The sequence below is a fragment of the Taudactylus pleione genome, unplaced genomic scaffold (genome assembly GCF_031769625.1).
Source record: "Taudactylus pleione unplaced genomic scaffold, aTauple2 ptg000441l, whole genome shotgun sequence".
Lineage (NCBI taxonomy): Eukaryota > Metazoa > Chordata > Amphibia > Anura > Myobatrachidae > Taudactylus > Taudactylus pleione.
This window is the reverse complement of record NW_028284843.1, coordinates 858197-880000: the sequence shown is the minus strand read 5'-3', so window position 1 is coordinate 880000 and position 21804 is coordinate 858197. Positions and strand designations below refer to the sequence as shown.

The following is a 21804-nucleotide window of genomic DNA, read 5'->3' as shown; positions in this document are numbered from 1 at the left end:
ACATAAAAATATGCCAGCACCCAAATATGACTGGACTTACTTCCACCAAAAAAAACTGCTTAATGCCATTCTTCACCACTTTAACAAGGACGCTAATAACAAGGATTTTAAACAACTTCAGTACCCCAAATAGTTTTATTGCGGCTATTGGAACACTACTACATTAATCCCCAATGTTAGTGTATCTTTTTGGGGGATTCAGACTGATATCCCCAATTCTGACAGTACTTTCTGCCTGTTCCGCATTCGCCACTTGCTGTTTTTGGCTGGTTTGTAATTGAATACTGCGAATAGCGGGGACGCGCACGATAAGTTTTCGCGTCCACAACTTGCGATGTAGGCAAAAAGTAAGGCAGGCGGAACTTTTTCGCCGATGCAAAACTATTTGAATACTGCCCTAAATCTTATGTCTTTGAACCAGTATCTCTCCTTTCACAGATTCAAGATGGAGTCCCTTCATTCTGTGATTGTGGGATTAGAATTGGGGGCGTTTTCGGTGGTGTTAGTCATTGAGGATGGTTATCTACACATTCCAATTTGGGAACCTCACCAGGCCTTCCTCAGGTTTGCCATCAGGGACGCTCATTACCAGTTCCAGGCCCTGCCGTTCTGTCTCTCGTCAGCTCCCAGAGTATTCACCAAGATGATGGCAGTGATGGTGGCTCATCTGCGCGCTCAGGGAGGGACAATCATCCCCTACCTTGCCTACTTGCTCATTAAGGCTTCGTCGAAAGACCACCTTCTGCGCCAAGTATCTCTTACACAGATACTCCTACAACACTGCTAGACTGTCAACTTCCAGGAGTCTCAATTGATGGCGTTAGAGACTTCAGTTCCTGGGAATGATTCAGAACACCATCCTGCTTCTGATTTTCCTGCCGATAGACCAGGCCAAAGCCATCCAGGAGTTGGTTCGCTTGGTGCTCAGGCCGAAGGAAGTGTCTGTGCATCTTTGCATTTGTCTCCTAGGGAAGATGGTGGCTTCCTTCGAGGCCATCTAATTCGGCAGGTTTCACTCCAGAATGTTTCAATTAGATCTTCTGTCTCAATGGTCGTGTTCCCACCTAGAGATAAATCGTCTGGGGTGTTCCTCTCTTCAGACCCTCATATTATTTATCTGGTGACTCTGGACGGACCATCTGGCAGCGGGTCAATGTTTTGGAATTAGACCCTGGTCACTACGGAATCTAGCCTTCGTGGATAGGGAGCTGAGGTCTTAGACAACCATTTCCAGGGGTGTTGGTTGCGTCAGGAATCCCTCTGACCGATCAACGCTCTCGAACTGCGGGCAATCTACAGGGCACTGATATTGGCTGCTCTTCTTCTACAGGGACTTCTGGTTCGGATACAATTCGACAATACCACCGCGGTGGCATACATAAATCGGCAAGGGGGATCCCGCAGTCGTCTATCAATGAGAGAAGCCAGCGCATTCTTCTGTGGGCAGAATGGCACGTCGATGCCATCTCCGCAATCTTCATTCTGGGATTCGACAACTGGGAAGCAGACTTCCTCAGTTATCAGGATCTTCACTCCCCGGAGTGATCCCTTCATCTCGAGGTCTGTCTTCAACTAGTTCACCGTTGGGGGAGACAACAGATAGACCTCATGGTTTCCCGGACAGCTACCCCTTTAATGCTCCAGGACCAGGGATCCAGCAGCGGTGGGAGCGGATGCCGTACTGATTTCTTTGGCCGTACAGCCTTGTGTAACTGTTCCCACCCATTCCGCTTCTTCCTTGGGTTCTCAAGCGGATCATGCGTAAGTTGTCCACAGTCATCCTAATGGCTCCGGATAGGCCTTGTCGAGCTTGGTACAATTCTTATACTCCTTCTGGCAGACGAACCTTGGCTCCTTCCACTATGGTCGGATCTTCTGCAGCCGAGTCCATTCCTGTACCCGGATTTACGTCTGCTTCGTTTGACAGCGTGGCTGTTGAGACTGCCATCCTAAAAAGACATGGCATTCCAAGGGTGGTCCTGCTATTCTCCGAGCTAGGAAACCATGTGTAAGCAGCATATTATCATCGCATTTGGAAGGCTTATATCTCCTTGCGTGAAAGACGTGGATTTTCCACTTCGTCCTTTCATTTGTCACGTCTTCTCTTTCTTCAAAAGGGGGTTGACGCGGGTCTTAATTTCTAATCTCTAAAAGTGCAAATTTCTGCTCTTTCAATGTTTTTACAGCGTTGCCTAGCTCTAATTATGGAGGTTCAGACCTTTTTTCAAACTGCTTACTGTACAGCCACCCACGTCTCCATGAGACCTGAACCTCGTCTTATCCTTTCTTCAGTCTGCAACATTTTAGCCTTTTTGAGTTGAAATAATTAACTTGGGAGGTGGTCCTTTTGTTGGCTCTAGCTTCGGCTAGGCGAGTGTCGGAACTTGGAGCTTTGTCCTGCCGTTCCTCTTAATTTTTCATGATGATCGGGCAGAACTGCGTGCCTGATCTTCTTTTTTGCTTAAGGTGGTCTCTGCTTTTCACCTAAATCAGTTGATTGTGGTGCCAGCATTGTTGGACTCTTTGGGGGGTTCTGACTCCCTGGATGTCTAACGGGCCCTTCGAGCATATGTGGCCTGTACTGAAAGACTATGCAAATCGGAGGCTCTGTTTGTCCTTTACGACACAAATAGACGTGGCTGGCCTGCGTCAAAACAGACTTTGGCCAGGTGGATTAGTTGGGCATATGTTGCTTCTGCTCGACCTCGGCACATCCTCCGCGCTCGGTGGGTACTTTTTGGGTGGCACGTAGAGGTGCCTCGGCTTCACAGCTTTGTAGAGCAGCTATGTGGTCCTCGTTAAATACGTTTTGCTTTTCTACAGGTTTGACACTTTTGCGGTGTCTGCTTTGAGTTTTGGCCGCAGAGTGTTGCAGGTTGTTCAGCACTTTCCCCCCGGGGAGAGGAGCCTTGGGCTGTCCCCACTGTCAGGAGCTCCAGTGTCCCTAGTAGATGAAAAAGAAAACAGGATTTTGGTACTTACCGTTAAATCCATTTCTCCGATTCCACAGGGGACACTGGACGTCCGCCCAGCGCTTCTTACCTGCTTACCAGTTCATTTTCTGCTTAAGTCCTGTTAGTTTTATCTGTTACCGTTGTGTGACTGTTTGCGTTCCTGCGGACTGTTTGCGTTCCTGCGGACTGTTTGCGTTCACGTTCCTGCGGACTGTTGATCTGATTCCGTCTATTCTCAGTCTCCTCTCGGGCTCAGTTCTTAAAACTGGGGCTGATGGGGCATAGAGGGGAGGAACCAGTCACACTTTTAGATTCTTAAAGTGCCAGGCTCTACTCAACCCACCGTGTATACCCCAATGTCCCCTATGGAATCGGATAAATGGATTTAACGGTAAGTACCAAAATTCTGTTATTTCCCCTTGATGGCGCCGCAGCACAAACGTTTGAGCGGTAGTGGCCATCTTAGATTTACCCTTGAATTATTCATACTATATATTAAACCACAATGTGCAACAATAAATCATCTGTAACTACTGTAGCATTAAACATCCCATCAATGACAGGATTCACAGCGTAGCTAGGAATGGGGGCTCATGGTGTGTTTGTACCCACTTTTGACCTTTTAGTACTGGCTCTTTATTTGTACTGATACGTGAACATGTATTAATCACATAATAAAATTCTCTGCACTTTGTCATATTTTCTTTTATGCAGAAAACCCCATCATCAAAGAAACCTCAACAGACGATGGGAAACAAGAGCCTGTCCTTCATGTCAGGGAAGTCAGACCGGTACGTTGTGTTATCCAGATGCTCCCTTATAGCCGCTAGTTACAGCCATCTGCTAGCTCCTCCACAGGCTGAGACACATCCGCAGAGCCGTTCTGGCAGCAGCTGCCTTCTGCTGGCTCCTCCACAGGCTGAGACACATCCGCAGAGCTCTTCTGGCAGCAGCTGCCTTCTGCTAGCTCCTCCATAGGCTGAGACACATCCGCAGAGCCGTTCTGGCAGCAGCTGCCTTCTGCTGGCTCCTCCACAGGCTGAGACACATCCGCAGAGCTCTTCTGGCAGCAGCTGCCTTCTGATGTCTCCTCCATAGGCTGAGACATATGCTCAGAGCCGTTCTGGCAGCAGCTGCCTTCTGCTAGCTCCTCCCATAGGCTGAGACACATCCGCAGAGCCGTTCTGGCAGCAGCTGCCTTCTGCTAGCTCCTCCATAGGCTGAGACACATCCGCAGAGCCGTTCTGGCAGCAGCTGCCTTCTGCTGGCTCCTCCATAGGCTGAGACACATCCGCAGAGCTCTTCTGGCAGCAGCTGCCTTCTGCTGGCTCCTCCATAGGCTGAGACACATCCGCAGAGCTCTTATGGCAGCAGCTGCCTTCTGCTAGCTCCTCCATAGGCTGAGACATATGCTCAGAGCTCTTATGGCAGCAGCTGCCTTCTGCTGGCTCCTCCATAGGCTGAGACACATCCGCAGAGCCGTTCTGGCAGCAGCTGCCATCTGCTGGCTCCTCCATAGGCTGAGACACATCCGCAGAGCCGTTCTGGCAGCAGCTGCCATCTGTTGGCTCCTCCATAGGCTGAGACACATCCGCAGAGCCGTTCTGGCAGAAGCTGCCTTCTGCTAGCTCCTCCATAGGCTGAGACACATCCGCAGAGCTCTTCTGGCTGCCTTCTGCTAGCTCCTCCATAGGCTGAGACACATCCGCAGAGCCGTTCTGGCAGCAGCTGCCTTCTGCTAGCTCCTCCATAGGCTGAGACACATCCGCAGAGCTCTTATGGCAGCAGCTGCCTTCTGCTAGCTCCTCCATAGGCTGAGACATATGCTCAGAGCTCTTATGGCAGCAGCTGCCTTCTGCTGGCTCCTCCATAGGCTGAGACACATCCGCAGAGCCGTTCTGGCAGAAGCTGCCTTCTGCTAGCTCCTCCATAGGCTGAGACACATCCGCAGAGCCGGTCTGGCAGCAGCTGCCTTCTGCTGGCTCCTCCACAGGCTGAGACACATCCGCAGAGCTCTTCTGGCAGCAGCTGCCTTCTGATGTCTCCTCCATAGGCTGAGACATATGCTCAGAGCCGTTCTGGCAGCAGCTGCCTTCTGCTAGCTCCTCCCATAGGCTGAGACACATCCGCAGAGCCGTTCTGGCAGAAGCTGCCTTCTGCTAGCTCCTCCATAGGCTGAGACACATCCGCAGAGCCGTTCTGGCAGCAGCTGCCTTCTGCTAGCTCCTCCATAGGCTGAGACACATCCGCAGAGCTCTTCTGGCTGCCTTCTGCTAGCTCCTCCATAGGCTGAGACACATCCGCAGAGCCGTTCTGGAAGCAGCTGCCTTCTGCTAGCTCCTCCATAGGCTGAGACACATCCGCAGAGCCGTTCTGGCAGCAGCTGCCTTCTGCTAGCTCCTCCATAGGGTGAGACACATCCGCAGAGCCGTTCTGGCAGCAGCTGCCTTCTGCTAGCTCCTCCATAGGCTGAGACACATCCGCAGAGCCGTTCTGGCAGCAGCTGCCTTCTGCTTGCTCCTCCATAGGCTGAGACACATCCGCAGAGCCGTTCTGGCAGCAGCTGCCTTCTGCTAGCTCCTCCATAGGCTGAGACACATCCGCAGAGCCGTTCTGGCAGCACTTGGCTAATGGAATCCGCTTCAGTTTAAAACAAATCCTGACCTCGTTATACTGTAGTATTTCATGTTTCAAGATGCACAGAAATAAGGGAAATACATTCATTTCAAATAACGCAGTATTCGGATAAGTTGATATTGTTTAAGGTGTTTTAATGCACACGCCAGTTTGTTGATGAGTGCAGTCCCCTCAGCAGCACAGAGTATATCAGGAGATGAGTGATGTGTTAGTGAGGACAGGGCTGCATGTGACAGGGGCAGTGACATGATGTGAGGAGGGGAATGGAGGCAGCAGGAAGTCACAGACTGAGGGTTATATAGTGGGAGGAGCAGGGTCCCCAGCAGCACAGAGTATATCAGGAGATGAGTGATGTGTTAGTGAGGACAGGGTTGCATGTGACAGGGGCAGTGACATGATGTGAGGAGGGGAATGGGGGCAGCAGGAAGTCACAGACTGAGAGTTATATAGTGGGAGGAGCAGGGTCCCCAGCAGCACAGAGTATATCAGGAGATGAGTGATGTGTCAGTGAGGACAGGGCTGTATGTGACAGGGGCAGTGACATGATGTGAGGAGGGGAATGGAGGCAGCAGGAAGTCACAGACTGAGGGTTATATAGTGGGAGGAGCAGGGTCCCCAGCAGCACATAGTATTTCAGGAGTGTTAATCTCACCTTTGAAGAAAGCTGTATTTGTGCAGTTTCCTATAGGGTCCATACTCCTCCACAGGGAGACAATGTGGTGTAGGTGGGACTTGGAGGACCGGACACCAACAGCAAAGCTTTTCAATCCCAGGATGCTTCGGTCCTTACCCCTATACCACTGAGGGCAACTCTGTTTCGTTGGTGTCGGCAGGAGCTGGATCACAGTTATAATAGTGGGGCTACTATTAAGCAGCCCAAACTTTATTTTTATGATTTAATTTTATTTTCGTTTATTCTGAGCAGCAGCGCGAGACGGTCCTTTGTACGTCTGCAGTTCTGTTCCATCCCCCCTCCGCGTCACTGTGACGCTAGGTACTCACGGCGGGGCTCCAAGCTAGAAGGGCTTCCCGGAACCCAGACTGCAGCCGGGACTCAAGGGGACAGGTAAGGCGGACACCCGCTGTCGGGGACCCGCGTCTATGCGCAGTCTTTCCTCCGGTGTCAGGAGACAGACCGGAGGCGCTGATGTGGACATCGGTGTGTTCGGGACTCCACTAGACCACCAGGGCATTACTAGCACTGACGCAGGGCAAAGATTAAAGCCAGGGGACCCGGTGGTAAATGTCAGCATAGGGGAGAAGGCGCTCTTCCTGCAGCCCCTCCCCAACTCAGGGCGCCATTCCATTGCTCCTGCCTCGCCCTCCGCCCCTTCTGAGACTCATGGCAGCCATTTTCTGCATTGAGGTCTCCAGGCCTTTTCGCCCACATCGTGTGTTTTGCAGGCGGAAAAGTATCGCGCGCTTGCCCACGTATCCCCATATTCAATTTGAAAACTGGATCCGGCGAAACTTGACCAGGCGGAAAGTGCAGTCAGATTTGGGCAAAATCAGCCTGACACCCCCCAAAAGATGCTCTGACATGGGGGTTCCCTATGGTACCCCCCGATTTGGCTGGCTGAAGGTATTTGGTGTTTTTAAACGGCCTCAATAGCTGCTAAATAGCGTTTTTCTGTACATGGTGCAGAATAGTATTCCGGAGTAGTATTTGCAGAAAATAACTTATCCCAGCAAATTTTGGGCACTTAAAAATGGGGGTCAGCATATTTAAAAGTTGGTAAAGTTAAGTTTAAAAAATCGTGAAAAATCCTCCTGCCGCAAGCCCCTGCAATCAAAAAAACACTGGGACATACTTGGGGACACCCCCGGAGTCAAGTTTGCTAGTTTTTAACTTTGTCCCCAAACATTTTTTTTTTCGCCCCCAAATTGAAAGTGATTTTTTGGGGTAAGTTTTTTACAAAAAAAATTTTGACACAGTTTACCTTTAGGGGACTGTCTGAAGGCTGCACGGGGGTTCCCGCAACGTTCACCCCAAAACCCCAATTCTGTCCTTTTTTCCACCTGCTATTCATACGCGAAACTTTTCCGCCTATTACATTGCATTGACTTTCCACCTAGGCGGAAAGTCTTTCAAATTGAATACGGCGATACTTTTCCGCCTGGCGAAATGACGTCATCGGCAAAACTTTATCGCCAATTCCAGCTTTTCACTCAAAATTGAATACGGGCCTAAGTGTGCTGTGTTATCTTCCCAGTCCTCCCAGCTATCAGATTCTGAGTTATCATCTGGGGATGCAGAAGACGCAGATCTCTCTGCCTCCCCCTCGGGAGATAAGGAGCCCCCCTCTAAATTGAATATACGTGCACTTGTGACAGCTGTAAAATCTATTCTACAAATAGAAAAGACAGAACCCGCTCCCAAGACGAAGGAGCCCCATCTTTAAACGACAGAAGGTAGTTTTACCAGAGTTTCCTCACTCTGATCCGCTATCTGATCATATGAGTGACGCATGGAATATGCCCAGTAAAAGATTTCAGCTGCCTAAACGTTTAGGTTCCTTGAACCCTCTTCCAGCTACTGATTGCACTAAATGGGAAGTTCCCCCAGCAGTGGATTCCCACGTGACACGTCTAGGTAAGAACGCTCCCTTACCTATCCACACTGCAACCTCTTTAGGGGAGACTACGGATAGTATATAGATTTCAGGCAAGCTTCAATCCTTCTATCTTACAGTAGCTATTACTCGTCCTGCTAGGGCTATGACCTGGGTGGCAAAAGCCATTTAGAGTTGGGCAGAGGCCCTAGAAGATACATTTCCCTCTGATACTTTGAGGGAACAGCTGTCCTACATATCTCACATTAGAGGCAGCCTCCTATTTGGGTGAAGCAGCTCTGGATACGGCTCTCCTAGCTTCCAAGGCATCTGCCACTTCTATAGTAACCCGCTGTATTGTTTGGCTCTTCTCATGGAAGGCAGATTCGGACTCTAAAAAGGCATTGGAGTCTCTTATCTTATTCTGTGGATATCCTGTTTGGCCCAGAATTAGACAAAATTGTAACTGCCTTGGTAGCTTCCAAGAGAATACCTGCCCTATGCATATAATGCGAAGCCTTCGGATGTCATACTTTCATCCTCAAGGAAAAGCAAAAGGTCAGTCCTTCCCAAGGCATCAGGCATCAACCAAGGCCTCCAAGCCTAGGACCAAATAGACCTGGGCGACTAGATGTCCACCTACCAAATCTGAGGACAAGCCTAACTGGTGGACAACTACTTCAATTCTCCTGGTTCTGGCATCAGACGCTGGGTAAGAGAAGTGGGCTCCCACTGATATGCCCTCTCCTTCCTGAGGCGACCCTAATCCCCCCCCCCCCTCTTTTCAGCAGTTCTTTTGCACAGGACCTCCATCGGACCCAAGCAAGGCCTTGCTGCTCCAAAAGGCCATTCAGTCCATACTGCTCTCAGGAGCAATTATTCCAGTCCCCTCCTCACAGCAAAAGAAGCGCTACTATTCTACCTTTTTCTTAGTTCAGAAGCCCAACTGGTCTCATCAGCCCATCCTCAACCTCAAGTCTGAACAAGTTTATCAGGGAGCCCAGGATTCGCATGGAAACCCTCCCATCTATTATCCTGGCTATGGAGCCTGGGGACTTTATGGTGTGTCTGGACATTCAGGATGCTTACCTACATATACCTATAGCGCTTTCACATCAACAGTATCTCCAGTTTGCTATACTACAGCAACATTACCAATTTCAGGCTCTGCCTTTTGGCCTTTCAACAGCTCGGGTCTTTACCAAAGATCAGGGCAGTTATGGCGGCCTGTCTTCGTCGTCAAGGGATCAGACAGCTCCCATACTCAGATGTTCTCTTGCTGTTGGCCAGCTCCCCAGAAATTCTTCACCGCCATCTACAGGTAACCATTACCTTTCAACAAAGGCATGGTTGGCTGATCAACTGGAAAAAGTCTTCCTTGACACCTTCTTAAAGATTAGTACATCTGGAAGCCCTCCTGGACTCTCAGACAGAGAATCTTCCTAACAGCAGGCAAAATCTCGGTATTACAGCATCAGGTGCGCTGACTACTACACAGTCACTGAGTGTCAATTCACTCTGCAATGCAGACCCTGGGATCCATGGTGTCCACCTTCGACATGCTGGAGTTCACGCAGTTTCACTCCAGGCCCCCTACATCACCTGATTCTCTCCAGGTGGAATGTGCTGCCCCATCTGCTTAGATCCCAGACTATGGGCCCCTCCCTGGAAGTTCACCTGTCCCTAGCCTCACTTAGACAAGGGACACCCCTTTTGGATCTCGGACTGGGCACTCCTCACCACGCATGCAAGCCTCCGCTGAACTCCAGCCGAGGCAGTCTTGCCAATCCAACGTCCTGGAACTCTGAGCCATCTACAGATCTCTCACTCTGGCTCATGATATTCTTCAGGGCAGGCCAGTACAAGTACAGTCCGACAACGCCACGGCAGTGGCCTACCTCAATTACCAAGGAGGCACTCAGTCGGACATCAATGGCAGAAGTATCCCGCATTCTCACATGGGCCGAACACAGACTGGCCTTCCTGTGCGGGCTTCAGTATCTGCTCATTCTACTCGCTTTTTGGGTCCCTCATGAGCAGCCCAATGTGGCGCCTCTGCTGAACAACTATGCAAGGCGGTTAAGTGGTTCTCTGTCCTCACTTTTCTTAGATTCTATGCCTTTGATACATTTGCCTCTCAGGATGCTTCCTTCGGGCGCCAGGTTCTCCTATCCGTTCAGGAGTGTTCCCGCCCTTTGAAGAACTGTTTTGGGACATCCCCATTGTCTCCCTGTGGAGCCGTAGCGACCCTGAAGAAGAAAGAGTTATGGTGAAATTTGCCCTTGTTAAAGTGACTCTTTCTTCAAAGTTACTGCCGTGTGCGCCTGAGCATTGTAATACATTCTACCTGTTACTGCAGTGTGAGCCTGAGTAATGTAATACATTCTACCTGTTACTGCAGTGTGAGCCTGAGCAATGTAATACATTCTATCTAACTGTTACTGCAGTGTGCGCCTGACCAATGTAATACATTCTAACTGTTACTGCAGTGTGAGCCTGAGTAATGTAATACATTCTACCTGTTACTGCAGTGTGAGCCTGAGTAATGTAATACATTCTATCTAACCGTTACTGCAGTGTGAGCCTGAGTAATGTAATACATTCTATCTAACTGTTACTGCAGTGTGCGCCTGAGCAATGTAATACATTCTATCTATCTGTTACTGCAGTGTGCGCCTGAGTAATGTAATACATTCTATCTAACTGTTACTGCAGTGTGAGCCTGAGCAATGTAATACATTCTATCTAACTGTTACTGCAGTGTGCGCCTGAGCAATGTAATACATTCTATCTATCTGTTACTGCAGTGTGCGCCTGAGTAATGTAATACATTCTATCTAACTGTTACTGCAGTGTGAGCCTGAGTAATGTAATACATTCTATCTATCTGTTACTGCAGTGTGAGCCTGAGTAATGTAATACATTCTATCTACCTGTTACTGCAGTGTGCGCCTGAGCAATGTAATACATTCTACCTGTTACTGCAGTGTGAGCCTGAGTAATGTAATACATTCTACCTGTTACTGCAGTGTGAGCCTGAGTAATGTAATACATTCTATCTAACTGTTACTGCAGTGTGCGCCTGAGTAATGTAATACATTCTACCTGTTACTGCAGTGTGAGCCTGAGTAATGTAATACATTCTACCTGTTACTGCAGTGTGAGCCTGAGTAATGTAATACATTCTACCTGTTACTGCAGTGTGAGCCTGAGCAATGTAATACATTCTATCTGTTACTGCAGTGTGAGCCTGAGTAATGTAATACATTCTATCTAACTGTTACTGCTGTGTGAGCCTGAGCAATGTAATACATTCTACCTGTTACTGCAGTGTGAGCCTGAGCAATGTAATACATTCTATCTGTTACTGCAGTGTGAGCCTGAGCAATGTAATACATTCTATCTGTTACTGCAGTGTGAGCCTGAGCAATGTAATACATTCTATCTATCTGTTACTGCAGTGTGAGCCTGAGTAATGTAATACATTCTATCTATCTGTTACTGCAGTGTGAGCCTGAGCAATGTAATACATTCTATCTAACTGTTACTGCAGTGTGAGCCTGAGCAATGTAATACATTCTATCTATCTGTTACTGCAGTGTGCGCCTGAGTAATGTAATACATTCTATCTAACTGTTACTGCAATGTGCGCCTGAGTAATGTAATACATTCTATCTAACTGTTACTGCAGTGTGAGCCTGAGTAATGTAATACATTCTATCTGTTACTGCAGTGTGAGCCTGAGCAATGTAATACATTCTATCTAACTGTTACTGCAGTGTGAGCCTGAGCAATGTAATACATTCTACCTGTTACTGCAGTGTGAGCCTGAGCAATGTAATACATTCTATCTAACTGTTACTGCAGTGTGAGCCTGAGCAATGTAATACATTCTATCTAACTGTTACTGCAGTGTGAGCCTGAGCAATGTAATACATTCTATCTGTTACTGCAGTGTGAGCCTGAGCAATGTAATACATTCTATCTAACTGTTACTGCAGTGTGAGCCTGAGCAATGTAATACATTCTATCTAACTGTTACTGCAGTGTGAGCCTGAGTAATGTAATACATTCTATCTATCTGTTACTGCTGTGTGCGCCTGAGTAATGTAATACATTCTATCTATCTGTTACTGCAGTGTGAGCCTGAGTAATGTAATACATTCTATCTAACTGTTACTGCAGTGTGCGCCTGAGTAATGTAATACATTCTATCTATCTGTTACTGCTGTGTGAGCCTGAGCAATGTAATACATTCTATCTGTTACTGCAGTGTGAGCCTGAGCAATGTAATACATTCTATCTAACTGTTACTGCAGTGTGAGCCTGAGCAATGTAATACATTCTATCTAACTATTACTGCAGTGTGAGCCTGAGCAATGTAATACATTCTATCTATCTGTTACTGCAGTGTGCGCCTGAGTAATGTAATACATTCTATCTATCTGTTACTGCTGTGTGCGCCTGAGTAATGTAATACATTCTATCTAACTGTTACTGCAGTGTGCGCCTGAGTAATGTAATACATTCTATCTATCTGTTACTGCTGTGTGAGCCTGAGCAATGTAATACATTCTATCTGTTACTGCTGTGTGAGCCTGAGCAATGTAATACATTCTATCTGTTACTGCAGTGTGAGCCTGAGCAATGTAATACATTCTATCTAACTGTTACTGCAGTGTGAGCCTGAGCAATGTAATACATTCTATCTAACTGTTACTGCAGTGTGAGCCTGAGTAATGTAATACATTCTATCTATCTGTTACTGCTGTGTGCGCCTGAGTAATGTAATACATTCTATCTATCTGTTACTGCAGTGTGAGCCTGAGTAATGTAATACATTCTATCTAACTGTTACTGCAGTGTGCGCCTGAGTAATGTAATACATTCTATCTATCTGTTACTGCTGTGTGAGCCTGAGCAATGTAATACATTCTATCTGTTACTGCAGTGTGAGCCTGAGCAATGTAATACATTCTATCTAACTGTTACTGCAGTGTGAGCCTGAGCAATGTAATACATTCTATCTAACTGTTACTGCAGTGTGAGCCTGAGCAATGTAATACATTCTATCTATCTGTTACTGCAGTGTGCGCCTGAGTAATGTAATACATTCTATCTATCTGTTACTGCTGTGTGCGCCTGAGTAATGTAATACATTCTATCTAACTGTTACTGCAGTGTGCGCCTGAGTAATGTAATACATTCTATCTATCTGTTACTGCTGTGTGAGCCTGAGCAATGTAATACATTCTATCTAACTGTTACTGCAGTGTGAGCCTGAGCAATGTAATACATTCTATCTATCTGTTACTGCAGTGTGCGCCTGAGTAATGTAATACATTCTATCTGTTACTGCTGTGTGCGCCTGAGTAATGTAATACATTCTATCTAACTGTTACTGCAGTGTGAGCCTGAGCAATGTAATACATTCTATCTGTTACTGCAGTGTGAGCCTGAGCAATGTAATACATTCTATCTATCTGTTACTGCAGTGTGAGCCTGAGTAATGTAATACATTCTATCTATCTGTTACTGCAGTGTGAGCCTGAGCAATGTAATACATTCTATCTAACTGTTACTGCAGTGTGAGCCTGAGCAATGTAATACATTCTATCTAACTGTTACTGCAGTGTGAGCCTGAGCAATGTAATACATTCTATCTATCTGTTACTGCAGTGTGAGCCTGAGCAATGTAATACATTCTACCTGTTACTGCAGTGTGAGCCTGAGTAATGTAATACATTCTATCTACCTGTTACTGCAGTGTGCGCCTGAGTAATGTAATACATTCTATCTATCTGTTACTGCTGTGTGCGCCTGAGTAATGTAATACATTCTATCTACCTGTTACTGCAGTGTGAGCCTGAGCAATGTAATACATTCTACCTGTTACTGCAGTGTGAGCCTGAGCAATGTAATACATTCTATCTAACTGTTACTGCAGTGTGCGCCTGAGTAATGTAATACATTCTATCTACCTGTTACTGCTGTGTGCGCCTGAGTAATGTAATACATTCTATCTATCTGTTACTGCTGTGTGCGCCTGAGTAATGTAATACATTCTAACTGTTACTGCAGTGTGAGCCTGAGTAATGTAATACATTCTATCTACCTGTTACTGCAGTGTGCGCCTGAGTAATGTAATACATTCTATCTATCTGTTACTGCTGTGTGCGCCTGAGTAATGTAATACATTCTATCTAACTGTTACTGCAGTGTGAGCCTGAGCAATGTAATACATTCTACCTGTTACTGCAGTGTGAGCCTGAGCAATGTAATACATTCTATCTGTTACTGCAGTGTGAGCCTGAGCAATGTAATACATTTTATCTATCTGTTACTGCAGTGTGAGCCTGAGCAATGTAATACATTCTATCTGTTACTGCAGTGTGAGCCTGAGCAATGTAATACATTTTATCTATCTGTTACTGCAGTGTGAGCCTGAGTAATGTAATACATTTTATCTATCTGTTACTGCAGTGTGAGCCTGAGTAATGTAATACATTCTACCTGTTACTGCAGTGTGAGCCTGAGCAATGTAATACATTCTATCTAACTGTTACTGCAGTGTGAGCCTGAGCAATGTAATACATTCTACCTGTTACTGCAGTGTGAGCCTGAGCAATGTAATAGATAGAATGTATCTGTTACTGCTGTGTGAGCCTGAGCAATGTAATACATTCTATCTAACTGTTACTGCAGTGTGAGCCTGAGCAATGTAATACATTCTATCTGTTACTGCAGTGTGCGCCTGAGCAATGTAATACATTCTATCTATCTGTTACTGCAGTGTGCGCCTGAGTAATGTAATACATTCTATCTATCTGTTACTGCTGTGTGCGCCTGAGTAATGTAATACATTCTATCTAACTGTTACTGCAGTGTGAGCCTGAGCAATGTAATACATTCTACCTGTTACTGCAGTGTGAGCCTGAGCAATGTAATACATTCTATCTACCTGTTACTGCAGTGTGAGCCTGAGCAATGTAATACATTCTATCTAACTGTTACTGCAGTGTGAGCCTGAGCAATGTAATACATTCTACCTGTTACTGCAGTGTGAGCCTGAGCAATGTAATACATTCTATCTGTTACTGCAGTGTGAGCCTGAGCAATGTAATACATTTTATCTATCTGTTACTGCAGTGTGAGCCTGAGCAATGTAATACATTCTATCTGTTACTGCAGTGTGAGCCTGAGCAATGTAATACATTTTATCTATCTGTTACTGCAGTGTGAGCCTGAGTAATGTAATACATTTTATCTATCTGTTACTGCAGTGTGAGCCTGAGTAATGTAATACATTCTACCTGTTACTGCAGTGTGAGCCTGAGCAATGTAATACATTCTATCTATCTGTTACTGCTGTGTGAGCCTGAGCAATGTAATACATTCTATCTAACTGTTACTTCAGTGTGAGCCTGAGCAATGTAATACATTCTATCTGTTACTGCAGTGTGAGCCTGAGTAATGTAATACATTCTATCTATCTGTTACTGCTGTGTGAGCCTGAGCAATGTAATACATTCTATCTAACTGTTACTGCTGTGTGAGCCTGAGCAATGTAATACATTTTATCTATCTGTTACTGCTGTGTGAGCCTGAGCAATGTAATACATTCTATCTATCTGTTACTGCTGTGTGAGCCTGAGCAATGTAATACATTCTATCTAACTGTTACTGCAGTGTGAGCCTGAGCAATGTAATACATTCTATCTAACTGTTACTGCTGTGTGAGCCTGAGCAATGTAATACATTCTATCTGTTACTGCAGTGTGAGCCTGAGCAATGTAATACATTTTATCTATCTGTTACTGCAGTGTGAGCCTGAGCAATGTAATACATTCTATCTGTTACTGCTGTGTGAGCCTGAGCAATGTAATACATTCTATCTAACTGTTACTGCTGTGTGAGCCTGAGCAATGTAATACATTCTATCTAACTGTTACTGCAGTGTGAGCCTGAGCAATGTAATACATTCTACCTGTTACTGCAGTGTGAGCCTGAGCAATGTAATACATTCTATCTGTTACTGCAGTGTGCGCCTGAGCAATGTAATACATTCTATCTATCTGTTACTGCTGTGTGAGCCTGAGCAATGTAATACATTCTACCTGTTACTGCAGTGTGAGCCTGAGCAATGTAATACATTCTATCTGTTACTGCAGTGTGCGCCTGAGCAATGTAATACATTCTACCTGTTACTGCAGTGTGAGCCTGAGCAATGTAATACATTCTAAGAAAATATCCATAGACCTGGATAGAACAGCGCCCCCTAATATTATCCATAGACTTGGATGGAGCAGTGTCCCCTAATTTATCCTTAGATCTGAATGGAACAACGCCCCTAGTATTATCATATACCTGAATGGAACAGCGCCTCCTAATATTGATATATTATTGATCGCTCATAATGCTAAAACCGAAAACTTGATACCCATGCATTTTGGTATTTTAATAAATACGCTTCCTGGAGGCTGAACACTGGACTGTCCTGGGATATCTGCAATGCTGGAGCCGTACTACTTTAAAATTATGCTTTATTTGATGTAGGCAAAGTCTAGCCCTAAGATTGTTGTAAAACTAAATACCGCAGCAGGCCAACCATTGTCCCACAACAGCTATAGAATGACCTCTTGCCATAACCTGAAATAAATGGTTCCACTACCTATATCTTGTACTTTCCGTTGTACTCTTCCTTCAGTACTGCCAGACATTGTTGTATCCTAATTTTTATTAGGAACTAATATTTTAATTCTAAGGAATAAGTCTGATCATCTTTGTTTTATCTCCAGGGGCTTCAAGCACAGTTGGCCGAAGAGATAACGACTGTACGCCGTCTACAAAATGGGACATAGGACCCGGCAAATATTGCTACCACTTGTCTTTTTATGAATAAATGTTTTAATTACTAAATAATTTTTTCCTTGTCTTGTTTTAGCGCCATGTTCGGGAATTGTGCACTTTGCACCAGTATTTCATCCGTCCATATTGCTTTTTCTGCTGGCGTCAAAATTACAGATCTTGGGTCTTTTCTGCATTCTACCGAAACGCAGATCGCAATGTGTTGCTACACATTTCTATGAAATACCCCACTGGGTAATGGCTTCTTAGACCTATTATGAAACTGAGGCCTATATTCAATTAGAAGCGAGAAGCCGAGAGCCGTAAAAAAGTATCAACGATTGCGACTTTTTGCCAGGTGGAAACTTATCTCCGTATTCAATCCCATCCGCTTTTCACGGAAGCGCAATGCAATGTAATAACCAAAAAAGATTTGTCTCTGAATAGCAGGAGAAGAAGTGCAAAATTTTAATTTAGGGGTGCGGAAACCACTGTTAGGGTGACGAGGCTTCCTACCCCTAGACCAGGGTATGAGAAACTCTGCTCTTGTATTTTTCCAGCCGGCTGCGGAGATAAGTAAACTCCGCACACACTGTGACGAATTCATCTCCGCTCTGAGGTAGTTTCTCTTTAAGCTGCCTTTTATAAGTTCAGGAAAACTGCTGTTACAAGCGTTGCCAAAAATGGTTAACAGCAAACTATACGTTTCCTTGGTTAAAAGTTACTTAATATGTGTCGGAGGGTCTTCATTCTGTCTGGCCTTCACGGAGTCCAAACTTAGTGTCCTATTTTGGGAGTTTTCAGCTGTTCCTCTGTATCGGCTGCTGGTGGTTCGATCTCATGATTTCTGTGTAAAGGAAAATAGCTTTCTTTCTAAGTACTGACGAAACTATGCTTTAATAAACCGTCTACATATTATTATAGACCCTCACACCACTCAGAACCCTTGAAACAGGCTCCCTAAGGATAACTGCGTCAAAAAATCCCTAAAAAAAAAGTAAGGAACACCCCTAAAAAGTTGATTGCATTTGGTGGCGAAAAAGTACAAAGTAGGGGTACAAACATTAAAAGTAGCTAAATAGACTTTTTGGGGCGTCTGCAAGTATGGGTGAGGTGTTTTTGTTTTTTTAATTGCAAGTCCGTTTTTTATAACTTCACTTTAGCGACTTTTAAAGATGCTAGCACCCATTTTCAAGTACCCCAAATTTGACAGAACCACTTTTCTCCCAAAAAAACTTTGCACAAGTGGTGAAGCATAGCAGCGAGCAAAGATGCTAATTAGGGGCAATTGTACCAACTTAAGTACCCCGAACAGTTTAGGGCTATTCGGGCACTGCTACATTGATCTCCAAATTTCTGCATTTTTTTTTTTTTTTTTGGGGGGGGGGGGGGGGGGTTTCAGGCTGATTTCCACGATTCTGAAACCACTTTTCACCTGTTCTGACTTCGCGTGTCTCCGTTCTCGTGTATTTTGTAATTGAATAGGGCAAACCACGGGTACGCGTACGATAAGGCTAAAATACGTGATGTAGGCGAACAGTCCGGCAGGCGAAACTTTATCGTGTACGCACAACCAATTGAATACGGCCCCTAATATGCAAATATACTGTACACTGATCAGCCTTAACGTTAAAACCACTGATGTGAATAACATACATTAGGCAGCCAGTGAGCAGCCCGTTCTTGAAGTTGATGTGTTGGAAGCAGGAATAATGTGCAGCGTAAGGATCTGAGTGACTGTGACAAGGGACAAATTGTGATGGCTGGGCCCCTGGGTCAGAGCATCTCCAAAGCGGCCGGTCTTGTGGGGTGTCCCCGGTATGCCGTGGTTAGTATCAAGTGGTTCAAGGAAGGTCAACCAGTGAACAGCGACAGGGTCATGGGCGCTGGAGGCTCATCGCTGTGCGTGGGGAGTGAAGGCTAGCCCGTCTGTCCTATCCCTCAGAAAAGCTGCTGTAGCACAAATTGTTGAATAAGTTGGTGTTGGCTGATAGATTTCAGAACACAGAGCATCACAGCTCACTGGACCATGGACCAATGGAAGAAGGTGGTCTGGGGTGATGAATCCTATTTTCTTTTACATCTTGTGGACAGCATGGTGCATGTGCCTCGTTTACCTGGGGAAGAGATGGCACCAGGATGCACTATGGGAAGGAGGCAGCGGGCGGAGGCCGTGTGATGCTCTGGGCAAGGTTCTGCTGGGAAACCATTGGTCCTGCCATTCATGTGGACGTTACAATGACAAATACCAACTACCTAAACCTTGTTTCAGCCTAAGTACATGGTGACTGTACCCCTGATGCTTTGGTCTTTCTGCAGGAATAATTTAGAGAAATCGCTGATAGACTGAAAAAAATACACAAATGATTAAATCAATAAAATGCCATTCACAGTAAACACTAGAAATAAATCACTAATTCCACTTGTTGAGACAAAGATGATGTGTATGCCCGTGGTTCACAAACTGGGTTCCATGGCACCCTGGCGTGCCTCCGATTGGGGGGGCAGTACCAAATAAAATGATCTTTAGTCAGTGTGACAGGCGAATCCAGTGCTAATGGCCGGCAATCAAGAAATACGTGTATAAAAAGCAGCTCAGCCACCGCATAACTGACCCTAACGCTGGCCATACGCTAGCGCGATTTCAGTCCCATTGCCCAATTTTAGATGCGTCGTACGATGAAATTTGTGGAAATCGTGTAGGTAGGATACGATCCTATGTGCTCTCCAGCCGCTGTTCTATCGTATGATCAAATGTGCAGCGAATATCTATTGTTATCGTATGTAGAACGTGTGGGAAAAAAAAGCACCAAATTGTGCGGCCGGGGAGTTCAAAGGAAAACGTGCGATGAAACGCATCGTACTAATGTATGGCCAGCAATACGGGTCACTTATCGGCACGATTTACTTCATTTAATAACCCGCTGAATTTCTCAGTAAGAAGCTTTTGGCCAGGGATGCCGTGGAAAAAATGTTCTTACTCTACGGCACGGAAAAGTTTAGGAACCACTGGTGTGTGTATGTGTGTGTGCGTGTGTATGTATGTGTGCGCGTGTATGTATGTGTGCGCGTGTATGTATGTGTGCGTGTATATATAAAGACCTTCAAAATATTGTTACTATTTGCAACTACTGTTCCAAGTTGCGAGTTATATTGAAGAGATACAGTATATATATGTAGCTATTCTCACTTGTTAAACAGTACATCCTTAGAACATAAGACGTTCATTGATTTAATGAGTTGTTATTCACAGGTTTCTCTGTATGTCAAATATTTTAGTAGAATGTGAAAAAGCACAGAATCCTAATATTTACCCCTCTGATACCGACTTCTGTATTACAAATTCTATCAAGTCATATGAAAAGTGGGCTAAGATTGCATTCTCCACTTATATACTTCAAGGTTTGTCAAGTCTTTGTCGGCTGACAACCAATAATAAGGTAATCCGTGGTTCCTGCACTGCTGGTAGTGTAGATGTGCAATGTTAGCCTGAATGATTTTAATCCAATATTCCACAGGTCTCCATTCAACAGGGATTTTGACACCGTGGGTTGACTGTGCACCTGTGCAATGAAAATATCTATCAATAGCCCCCACTGGTTTCACAAGAAAACTGAAGCTTCATGTACGAGTCACTTGCCGGGTCTGGCTCAGCTCCTTTTATAGCACCCATACATCACGTGGCTGTATGTCTGTATTACACAGCCCTTGGGACGTGGTGTTAAGAGTCTGGAAGAGGGGATTCCCAATTAGCGGTCATTCTGCAATAGGATGTGGGATCTTTGTCTGAACACAGCGGCCAGTAAGGCTTCCTGACTGATGGAATATGATTATGGTAGCAGGATAAGTGTGAGGCTATGACATAACCTAGTGCTGTGCACAGTGTATATAATTATGGGAGGGAGGACTGTTGGGTGTGAGGGTGTCCTGCCTGGATTATGGTAGCAGGATAAGTGTGAGGCTATGACATAACCTAGTGCTGTGCACAGTGTGTATAATTATGGGAGGGAGGACTGTTGGGTGTGAGGGTGTCCTGCCTGGATTATGGTAGCAGGATAAGTGTGAGGCTATGACATAACCTAGTGCTGTGCACAGTGTGTATAATTATGGGAGGGAGGACTGTTGGGTGTGAGGGTGTCCTGCCTGGATTATGGTAGCAGGATAAGTGTGAGGCTATGACATAACCTAGTGCTGTGCACAGTGTATATAATTATGGGAGGGAGGACTGTTGGGTGTGAGGGTGTCCTGCCTGGATTATGGTAGCAGGATAAGTGTGAGGCTATGACATAACCTAGTGCTTTGCACAGTGTGTATAATTATGGGAGGGAGGACTGTTGGGTGTGAGGGTGTCCTGCCTGGATTATGGTAGCAGGATAAGTGTGAGGCTATGACATAACCTAGTGCTGTGCACAGTGTGTATAATTATGGGAGGGAGGACTGTTGGGTGTGAGGGTGTCCTGCCTGGATTATGGTAGCAGGATAAGTGTGAGGCTATGACATAACCTAGTGCTGTGCACAGTGTATATAATTATGGGAGGGAGGACTGTTGGGTGTGAGGGTGTCCTGCCTGGATTATGGTAGCAGGATAAGTGTGAGGCTATGACATAACCTAGTGCTTTGCACAGTGTGTATAATTATGGGAGGGAGGACTGTTGGGTGTGAGGGTGTCCTGCCTGGATTATGGTAGCAGGATAAGTGTGAGGCTATGACATAACCTAGTGCTGTGCACAGTGTATATAATTATGGAGGGAGGACTGTTGGGTGTGAGGGTATCCTGCCTGGATTATGGTAGCAGGATAAGTGTGAGGCTATGA

At 45.7% G+C, this 21804-nt stretch overlaps 1 protein-coding gene across 1 annotated transcript in view; it reads left to right on the top strand.

Moving 5' to 3' along the window:
- Positions 1–17065, top strand: part of EXOSC10 (exosome component 10) — a 78940-nt gene extending 61875 nt beyond the window's left edge. Inside the window, exons 24-25 of the mRNA XM_088447805.1 lie at positions 3669–3745; positions 16942–17065. Of these exons, the coding sequence (XP_088303931.1) occupies positions 3669–3745; positions 16942–16972 (108 nt within the window). The 3' untranslated portion in view covers positions 16973–17065. The remainder of the gene's footprint in view (positions 1–3668; positions 3746–16941) is intronic.
- Positions 17066–21804: the final 4739 nt, after the last annotated feature.